The sequence below is a fragment of the Perissodus microlepis genome, chromosome 1, assembly GCF_051167445.1.
Source record: "Perissodus microlepis isolate ML-2025 ecotype Zambia chromosome 1, ASM5116744v1, whole genome shotgun sequence".
In the NCBI taxonomy this organism is placed as follows: domain Eukaryota; kingdom Metazoa; phylum Chordata; class Actinopteri; order Cichliformes; family Cichlidae; genus Perissodus; species Perissodus microlepis.
In genome coordinates this window covers 28,420,201-28,430,609 of record NC_140461.1, presented here as the reverse complement: position 1 = coordinate 28,430,609, position 10,409 = coordinate 28,420,201, and the positions used below count along the sequence as shown (strand labels likewise).

At 42.9% G+C, this 10,409-nt stretch overlaps 1 protein-coding gene across 4 annotated transcripts; it reads right to left on the bottom strand.

Annotated features, from left to right (window-relative positions):
- Positions 1-1,816: 1,816 nt before the first annotated feature.
- skor1a (SKI family transcriptional corepressor 1a) lies at positions 1,817-10,041 on the bottom strand. 4 transcript variants are annotated; one of them, XM_084936540.1, is made up of 9 exons: positions 9,799-10,040; positions 7,053-8,826; positions 6,413-6,503; positions 6,256-6,327; positions 6,030-6,092; positions 5,150-5,224; positions 4,841-4,915; positions 4,130-4,195; positions 1,817-2,974 (listed from the first exon to the last, which is right to left on the bottom strand). In XM_084936540.1, exons 2-9 carry the CDS (start codon positions 8,814-8,816, stop codon positions 2,877-2,879), a joined length of 2,304 nt encoding a protein of 767 aa, XP_084792666.1. In that variant the 5' UTR covers positions 8,817-8,826; positions 9,799-10,040; the 3' UTR covers positions 1,817-2,876. The 4 variants fall into 4 exon arrangements, with proteins under 4 accessions (XP_084792666.1, XP_084792743.1, XP_084792826.1 ...); XM_084936617.1 differs by lacking the exon at positions 4,130-4,195; XM_084936700.1 differs by lacking the exon at positions 4,130-4,195 and having other exon boundaries at positions 1,817-2,971.
- Positions 10,042-10,409: the final 368 nt, after the last annotated feature.

Here is a 10,409-nt window from a genome sequence, read left to right as displayed (position 1 = left end):
CTCGTGGGCACATGACAGTGACATCCTGTATGACGGCACCAGGTATGAAACATATCAGCATTCTCCACTCGCCAAAATCAACGTGCTTCTCTATGAGAAATCAGGTGGATACAAATGTATACATATTATACTTTTCACCCTCCTGCATTAAATGTTACTACTTACTTTTCAGACTAAAGGTTAAAATGTTACAGATTAAATTGTCCGGCCGATGTAGCTATAACACTGAAATGCTGATTACATAATGTAACACGCACACCTTTCACATTTTAAGTGCATTCACATACCAGTAGATTTTCTGCTTTATGCATGTGTTGATCTTCCACTGATGACCATTGCAGTTAATTAAATGTACAGCAAATAAATATACTTCATCACTTTGATGCAAAAGTCATATAAGCAGTCACTACAGCCACACATGGCTCCTGCTTGTTAGCTGGCATTGCGTGAGCGGGAGGGATGCCTTTGGTTTGCCTTTTTATTTTAGTTAATTTTCCATGAAATAATCTCTCAGATTCAATCTTTGTCATATTATTGTATCATTTACTGTATTAGCCTACGATTTATAATTTAAGCTGTGTGAAAGTTCCGTGTTTTTTCCCCGTTTTATTTGAATGTGATTTATTTTCAAATATAACACGCATCAGAAACAATGAAGTTCTTCAATAAATGTTACTGCTAATTGAACATTTCTGCAACAACTCGGTCTTCACAATCACAGCAAGTGCAGTTTACAGTTTAGAAATATCCTTGATAGTAGGATATGTTAGTAGGATTTTCCCAACCTGTTATCATGGATGATGTCCCGATGAATCCGACTACCCTGCACAACCCAGAGAGGTCAAGAGGTCAGGGAGAGAGAGTGATGGCAGAAAAGAGGTGCAAAAACTCCCCAAAGAGACACAAAACAACCACAAAGGGATGCACAAGGACTCCACAGAGATACAAACCAACAATAAAGAAGCACAAAAAGACCACAAGGAGATGAAAAACACCCAATGAGACAAAATGACCATGACGAGACATAAAATGACCAAAAAAGAGATGCAACATAATGGCCGAGAGGAACAAATCCATAGCAAAGAGATGTAAAATGCCTTAAAAAATGATACAAAATAACAATAAAGAGACAGAAGAAATAGAAACCTTCAACAAAGAGCTACAAAATGACCACGAGGACATGAAAAATAACTAGACGGAGCAAAACGTGGCTAAATAGATGCCACACGTTAACAGAGAGGAGAAGAGAAAACACGCTGCTGTGTCATTTGTAGTTATTTTGTGCCCAGGTTCCCGCTGTCGCATAATCCATCCATTCATATCAGACTCAATGAGCTTTTGCTTAATATTACAGCGGCTGGATAACACTACAGTAAAGCAGCCAATCGTTCCCGCCATAGTTGCGCTCAGCTCTGCGGGCCTCGTTAGTATTCAGAGGGAATGAGCTTTGCCACGCAGGGCAATTACGTTCACAGAAAATTAACATTCATTGTGTCTCAGTGACATTATGTGAGTATCTCTCTCAGCATCCAGGGACCGAGAGCTGTGTAATCAATATCTATTAGTCCTCCCATCAGAAGAATTAGATTTCACTATTAGATCAGCCTGCTCCCCTGACTCGACGTCAAACATTATAAGTTGACTGGACATGTCATGCACCGATGTAGCTGCCTAATGAAAGAGATCATGTTGAACTCAAATACAATAAGGCGAAATATGAGCCACCTCACGAGGAGTTATTCTGCGCGGAGGCCAGCAGGTGTCAGGCTCGCACCGGTGAAAGAAACCAATGGAGTAAAAGGCTACAGAGCAGAAAGTGGCTTCACATTTTATTCATATGGACATGAGTGCATACAGAAACTGGTAAATTGTGAGTAAATCAAGTCAGAAACTGGCATTTGTTTCTATTTCCCACAGTGTCTTCTCCATATAAAAAAGACAGTCACGTGGACAAGAAAGGATTTTTTGGTTGTGTCTCACAGATGAATGTCACCATGGAAAACCCTGGCACAGAGAAAGTGATGGATTTGTGTCTAAAATGCACATGAGATTACAAAAAAAGACTCTAGAGCTGGCGTGACGCGACACTCGGTGAAAGAAAAGTCTTTTATTGTTTGATGTGAAACCTGAAGGGCTGCTGAGTTAAGTGCTCGTAATAACAATAATAATGTGCTCTATTCAAACCATAAACATACTCGTAGTTCTGATGAGAGAATTTGGTCAAATTCATGACTTGTGCCCATTTAAAGTGCTTAACCACGTACAGTGTTACAAATCATCTAAACAATAAGTTAAATCGAGTACAGATAAATAACAAACATATGTAAAAATCCAACATATTCAAACAAGCAACAGAATCTAAACAATGAGATACATTTTGAACTTAATATCACAAATGTACATTGCACATCGTCACATGATATATATACTGTATGTATATAGTGTTGGGTTTTTTTCTTCTTCTCTTTCTTTTCAGAATAGCTAAAGAGCAGACAGCTTTACTCAGGGACACTCCTTGGTTTGAGCTTTGCAGCTTCACGTCTACAATCCTGTGATTCCCAACATAAACTCTGTGTGTAAGCAAACCCTGATCTCTCTAATACAAGAGTTCAGTTTTATTCGTTTTCTTTTATTATTTTGAGGAGGCGTCAAAACCCTCTCTTCTGAGTCTCGATGGGTTTGCTCAAGTCAGGTGCTAAAATCAGCAGTGCATCTGTACAGCAGGTTGGTGCTCCTTGGTGGGAGGTGAGAGCTCTTGAGGCGGGCCAGTGTGTTCATATGTGCGTGTGTGTATATATGTGTTGCTTTTTTTAATTTTTTTTTATTTTTTATTTTTTTGGGCTGTGCTGGGGTCAGGTGCTGTGTTGTGCCAGGCACTAGGGAGGCAGCAGCGGGGGTTTGAAGGTGCAGGCTCCGGTGCACTGACGGGGGGTGAGCATCTTGCAGGAGAAATGGTGAAGGGCGTCGTGAGCTTCTGGGGAGGAACGAGTCCATCAGTGAGAACATGCAGCGGAAATGCAGACAATGCAACCTCACAAACTACCGATGACACAATGAAGTGTGAGTTGGATCTATGCCTCCTCTGATCTTGTAAAGAGTAACACTACTCACATATTCAACCCTTATTTTCTTTCTACTTGTTGTAAATGTTCCTCGTGTCCTAACATGACTTCAGTGTAAGTGACAGGGGGAAAAAAATCCCTTCGCTCCCGCCTCCCAAGTCCTATTTACTCTTTGTTTCCACGAATTTGAACTTTCCCACCAAATGTTGTTCAAATTTGAAGAGAATTAATTAACATTTCTGTTAATTAAATGAAACAGTTGGTGGAGCTAACTCCCCGTTTGCCGCCATTAAACCACTGCAGAAGAAGAGGAAGCAGCAAGGAGACATAATCAGAAAATCAGCAGTAAAACCTCAAAACATTGGACAACGATGTGAAAAGGAATAGAAAGAAGACAGGAAATAAAGGGCATTTCCACTCATTTTTGGGGTTTGCTTGAATTTGGCCACATTCTCCTTATTGCTTTTTGCAAATTGGGCCATCATTTTTATTATCTTCACTGGGTGTTAAAGTCATATGACTTACAAATGCTCTTTCCATCTCATCTTTATTAATAAGCATTTTCCATTGCGTACAAATCCATGCAAAATGCATTTGCAGCTGGGTTTTTTTTTGGGTTTTTTTGCACAGATTAAGTATACAGACAATCAGGTGGATGGAAAGGTTGTAAAAACACAATGTTTCTGTGCTGAGCTGTGGTGGAGGACCAGTAACAAAAACAGGGAAAATAAGCTGTAAATAAGTGCCAGTTTGGAAGATGGGCACTTTATTTGAGTGCTGCCTGCTGTGGCTTTTTGGTCACTTACACTGAAATCACTTGAAGAGCCACCAGGAGGAACACAGCGGTGCTTTCAGTGTTTTAATGTGTGCATGTGAGCACTGCCTTGAGACTGTTTTGAAAATTGTAAACCTACCCCTTATTGCTTTTTGCTGTTGTTGGTGGTGGTAATTTAAATATTGTCTATTGATCACTGATCACAGGAGATGTTTAATAAAAAGTTACACTTGCATATTTAGAATTGAAGGCAAAGATTACACGTATTCCTTCTTGGACCAGATAAAATTACCTTTTAGCTTCTGTTGTATTGCATAACGAGCCTTTCTCTCTTGGTCCAATTCGATGCACAAAGTGTCTATCGAAAAAAATGAAATGAATACAAAAAATAAATAAATAAAATAAGTAAAAATGTAAACTGCTGTTGGAGGATGTGAGGTGGAGGAGTGTAATGTATGTTGTTTGCCCCTGTGGTATTTAGAGTGACCCCTCTGTGTACTTGAACCCTGTATTTAAACTACTGTAACACTAAACCAATCCTTTAACGGGCGGCATTAGTTGCTGTCTACTGCATGTAACCGATACAGCACTACATAATGGTCTGTCTATTCAATTTTCCAGAGCATGATTTAGGAGAAAATAACCTTTGGTAACAAAACAATGCGGTTTCAATTTCACCTTTTGATATCTAATAATTTACTGAACTGCTGGACACAAAAAAAAAAGTATGAAATTTACAGGAAAAAGCCTGGACACAAATTGCCAATATTTCAATATGCAAGTGTCACTTTTCCTTTCTTTTTCTTTTTTCCTTTTTAGTTCACTGCATAGTTTTTTTTTCCAGATGGATTACAATGCTTTATGATATTTAAACGTTTTTGTGGCTCCATTTTCCCCCCTCATAAACTTAAAGAGCATTGATCTACATCTGCTTTACAGTCAGAGTCTATGGAGGCGCACAATATATGTGTATATATAGAGAGAGAGAAGGAGAGAGACAAACCTCGAACAATCTGCAGCTGCTGGACCATTTCCTCTCTGTAGGACAGCTCACGCTTCATTTGATCCTGAAAATTATCTGAAGAGTACCGAAGGCCACATCAGATGGAAACTCTGACTTTGTGGGGATACATTTAAAGACACAATCCAGGATTCAAAGGAGAAAAAAGAATAAAAACTCCCTCTCCTGCAAATAGTTTGGCTGTAAAGCACGGCCTGTTTTTAAAAATCCAGACAGAGATGTAAAATGCGTGTCTCTCTCTCTCTGTCTGTGTCACTTTCACTCACAAAAACACGCTCGTGATGCTCCCACCTTTTAAATGCTGGAATTCTCTCTCCAACTTCTTCCTCAGCTCCACTTGTTCCACGAGCTGCTTCTGCAATTCCTCTGCACAAAAACAAAAAAACATCACCAATCACCACAAATCAGCAGCTTTTCCTAAAGAAATAGCACACACACACACACACACACACACAAAATTCCACTTACAATGATATATTCTTGAATTTTCAGCACATAAAGATTTATGCGAGCCGCACTCTCAGGTGCGTTCACAGCCTCGATAACAACCATTTTCACTGTTTTCCTTTCTCGCTGCCACAGTAATTGCCATGCATTGCCTGGAGGTGGAGACGATAATAATGGAGTCCCAGGGTTTTTCCAAGCGTTGTAAAATAATTAGCTGCCGTGCCTCGGGGTTATGGCTCTGTTCGTTAAAATATTAATAGCCTCTAAACGATTTCCTCTTATAATAATAAGTCAAAACTCCTACATCTTGTGATTAAGTGGTTAACAACTATGGAAACACTTTAGGCCTAAAAAAATTTAAATAAATAAAAATGGAAATGCACATTTGGATTCTGGCACGCCATCTTTAACAGGCTGGGGGTATTTAGCTCTGTTTAAAATGAGGTGGAACTCAATATTTAATGTTCATTTAATAAAAAAAATACTATATTTGAAAATGTTTGCGGTCTTGTTAGATTTAATACAATCCAAACTGCTTAAGCAAACTCGTTAATATTTAAAATAACACAAATTTAGTCCTGATTAGATGCAGTGGCCAGCACAGCTTTTAACACACCCTGTGTGTACTCAAATTAAAAAAAAAAATGGAGTAACAATTACTGGCACTTTATATCACCTCCTTCTCAATTCAAATCCATATCTGGGCTTGAAAAGGGCCTCCTACCTTTAGCCATGTTCTGCAGGTCTCTTTCGTGCACGCTGATGTCGATGCGTAAAGCTCCATCGGCTGCGCACAAATAAAAAAAAACTAACAATAAAAACCTGAATAACTGTAACACTGTAAAAAGCTGCTGAATAAAAGCATCGAACCAGCCCAAAGTGGTCAGATGTGGCGATATTAAAAAGTAAAGACGATTTTTAAAACAGCAGATAACAGAATGATTAACGACCTTGTCTGTCCTTCTGCTCCTGGTAGGACGTTGCAGTGCGCTGGGTCTGTATTTCAGACACGTGGTGAACACCTAGAAGCGAACAAGCCACAAACATTTTCAAGTAAAGGACGAGGAGACGCTCCCGCTCGCATTAATAACCCGGATCGGTAATTACCGTTGGATCTGCGGGGGCTGCTCGATTGTTTGGACCCAAACGTGGAAGGCTCGTTCAGAAGCACGTGGCCGTCCTTTTCATGAGCAAACACCTGTAAAAGGAACAATCGTCTTTAATAGCGGCACAGCAATTATTGGTCATTTGGTGCACGCAATTTAGGCTCTTTTATTTTTTTAAAGAAAATAAAAGGAGTGGCTTGATGTGAAGATGGTGAAAGAAGCGGGGTTATTAAAGTATTTTGATTTTAATTAATATTTCTGCAGATCTGTGGAAATTTGGATACAGTGGTTTAATTAACATTGAAAACGGGAAAAAAAACCCAGTGTGTGTGTGTGTGTTATTATGTTGTATCTATTAAAAAATGTTGCTGTAACTGAATTTGGGAGAAAATCGTGGGCCTCGACACTTTGCTCAGGCAGTTTCACTGCAGGTGGTCCAAACACTCCCCACTAACCACTCTTACTACTAATATCTATAATAAATAATAAACACATATCTACATCTGGAATTTCCTTTCTCAAAGTCTGAATGAGGCTAATATGTTAATGCACTCTCTAATTCTCTAATCTTATTTTCTACAACTGTGACAATTCAACTTGCCCCAAGGGGATCATTAAAGTTTCATTTAATCTAATCTTACTTCATGAAGAGGGGAGCCATTACGCATCTGTCTGTCCTCATCCGATGACCCAGTGTGAGCGGAGTCCTCCGGTGATGCTGCGACCGCCCCGGGGCTTGAGGCTGCATCGGCCTGCTCCTGACTCTCCTCAGCACCCGAGCACACCCGCTCCGGTACAGGGGAGTCGCGGTGGTCTCCTCCCGGTGATATCCGGATCGGCTCCTCTTCGCCTTGTCCCCGGTTGGACTCCACGTCCACGTCCAGGTCGTCGTCGTCGTCCACCACGCTGTCTCTGTCCGGTGATATCGATCTGTAGCTGGAGCTCTCGCTGATAAAATCCGGGGACAGGTAGCCGGGGCGTATCCCGTAGGAGTCCCGGTTGCCGTACAGTTTGGCAATGGTCTCTGCGTCTTTGACGACGGGTCTAAAGGCGGAGATGTAGCTGATTTTCCTCTGAGAGGTCTCGTCCCCGGACTTGTCCTCGTCGTTCCGGGTGGAGGAGGACTGGGAGCTGGGGCAGCGCTCTCCGCCGTCCTGCTGGTGGTGAGGGTGGTGGTTGATGTCTTTTGGTGTGTTTGCGCCCCTCTCGCTCTGGTCCGACAGGTCGAGTTCGGCCGGCCGGACGCTTAGCAGCTCCGGAGGAGGTTTGGGTGGGGAGCCCGGGTAGGGCGGCATCGGTAGACCTCCAGCTGCAGGCCAAAACATGGGGAAGGCCGGGTAGATCGGATCCTTTGTGCCGGGCCAAAACACACCGGGGATGTTGTTTTTGTTCGCGTCAGGCACCCCGTCGCTCTTTTTCTGACACAGCCCATAACTAGGGAAGCCGTAGGGGTGGTGAGGGAACAGAGGTGGGGGGATTTTCTGAAGCATGCCAAAGCTCTTGCTGGGCACCGGGATGACCGGGTAACTCCGTTCGCCCCTCGCCAGACTCAGGTTGTTGCTCCCCTGATCCTCGTCGCAGCGCAATGTTTTGTGGGGGATCTCCGGGGAGCTGCTTTGAACCAGGCTGGACGAGGCCTGTGATTTCATGTGCGAGGACATCCCCGAGCCGCTCATGGGCAGAGTCCTCTTTCTGCTCCCCCCGTTGAACATGGCCTTCACATCCTCCCACGCGTGGCAAATATCATCATTGGATTTTTTTTCCGTCAGTTTCAAGTGGCGTCTCCACGAATTGAAGTTGGCCGCGTCTGGCTGCAGATACTTGGACTCTGGGGTGCGGTGGGAGTGGAAAATGAATTTATTGGGAGAGAAATACATGTTGCAAAAGCTGCACTTGATGCACTTCGCTCTGGAGCTGTTGTATCTCGCGGGTATAAAGCTGCCCCTGCAGCCCCACGCGCACTCGTGAGACACGTCAAATGCAAAATTTTCTGGTAGCTTTGGCGGGCTGTGCGCTCCCAGGAAGGACTTGCAGAGCCTCTCGGCCTCCCTTTTGGTGATCATGCCGCAGCGCCTGGAGGAAATGGGCATAGCCCCGGCCCGGCGCAGGAGTTCCAGCTGCACCGGCGTGCACTGCACACAGGTGATGCCCAGAGCCACCCGGCGGTTGTGTATCTCGTTGTAGCTGTAGTTTTTCAGCAAGGTGTTGGAAATCTGCGCCAGACACAGTCTCTCCTTGCCGTCTATGACAAGAGACACGATGGGCACCCCGTACAGGGATGTCTCACTCACTTGGTTCGGTTTGAGAGAGCCGGGGCTGGAAAAGCTCTGCGCGTCCTTCTTTAAACTCGGGGAAGAGCTAGCGTCTCGTCCCGCGTCTCGAAGCTGTCCGGGCATCGACTCCATCCCTGGAAGCCTGTGAGTCAAAGAGAACACAAGACAGTGAACCGGAGGCCCGTGGGTTTGTTTACGCAAGCACTACACGTTTACCGTGTTCTGAATCTTCGCATGACTCAAGTCTGCGAGAAAAAAACATGACAGAAAACGAATAAAAATACTTTAAAACGCCTAAATAATAACCATTTAAAAAGCAAATATTAAATATATATTATTTCCGTATTATTATAATCGGCATTGACCAAAAATTATATATATAAAAGTAATTATTACAATTGTGTCATAATTAAAATGAAGCAATAGCAGAGGGCCTTTTAACTGTTTGAATGACAATAATAATAATAATAATAATAATAATAATAATAATAATACTTTTTTAAGTGAAATGAATTAGACGTATTTATTATTTCAGCATGATTTCCGTGCTCTCTGCCTCCTCTCCTCTCCTACAGGCTCCTGCGCGTTGATGGATCTACTTCTACCGCTACTCTTTATCCTGAAATCGGCTCAGCCGTTAAGGGGGAACTACTTAAGGGTCACATAAGAATCTTATAGGTGGATAAGGACAGAAGGAAAATGCAGCCTGAGCTGCGTCAATGCGCTTAGCGGAGAGGAAAAGAACAACTATAAGCCGCTTTCCCGCGAGCTAATTACACAGGTCCAAGCGTGCGTCTTTGCATTGTTAATAAAAGACCAGGCCCATATATAATTAAAGCTTCTGCGCAGATTAGCCGCAGACGACTGCTCGAAATTAGGTTGAAGCGGGCCTATCTCACGTTCCCCTGCGCGTACTTAACTTTCTGCGTCTCTTGTGCCAAAACGCACGCAAACCCCTGCTTTTATTTTGTTACTATTTTGAAGTATTACGAAGCCACTGATACAGCCGAGTTACGGTCAAATCGCGAGAAATTAAATTAAATTAGCTGTTGTAAATTGTTGTTGTAATTTTAGGATGAATTTGGTGATAAGGAAAACAAAAACAGATACATACCTTTCTCTCCTGTAAAAGCAACACACCGTAGGGGAAGTCAGGCTGGGAAATCAATATTAACAATAAATAAAATGAAAATAAACAGATAAAAATTGAGAGAGTCCAGAGAGGGAGAGAGGATGGAGAAAAGAAGGCGCACTGGCAGTGAAAGCGCTGAGGAGGAGCCTTTATTTCAGTGCATTTCAGGGCAGGCAGCAGCACGCGGGACCTCCATCCTGTCGGAGCAAGGGGAGGTGACTGGCGTGCAGACAGGAAACACATGGCACCTCTCCCCCCTCCCCCCCCCCCTCCCCCCCTCTCTCTGTGTCTTGTCCTGCTGGTGTGTAATGGCTCTCTCTCTCTGTATCTCTCTCTCTCTGTATCTCTCTCTCTCTCTGAGTCTCACCCTCTCTCTCTCTCTGCAGCTCAAACATGATCAGAAACAAAAATATCAATTAGGCCCCTGCTGACCCCAGATGGAAAATCATTTTGGCCCTCAGACTCGTGATTATATATTTATTTATTTGCTATTATATATAAATTAAGAAGGATACATCGTGACATCATCGGAGATATCTGCACAAAGACACCAAAAATAAATGAAAAATATAACGCCGCAGTCGTGACCCTTT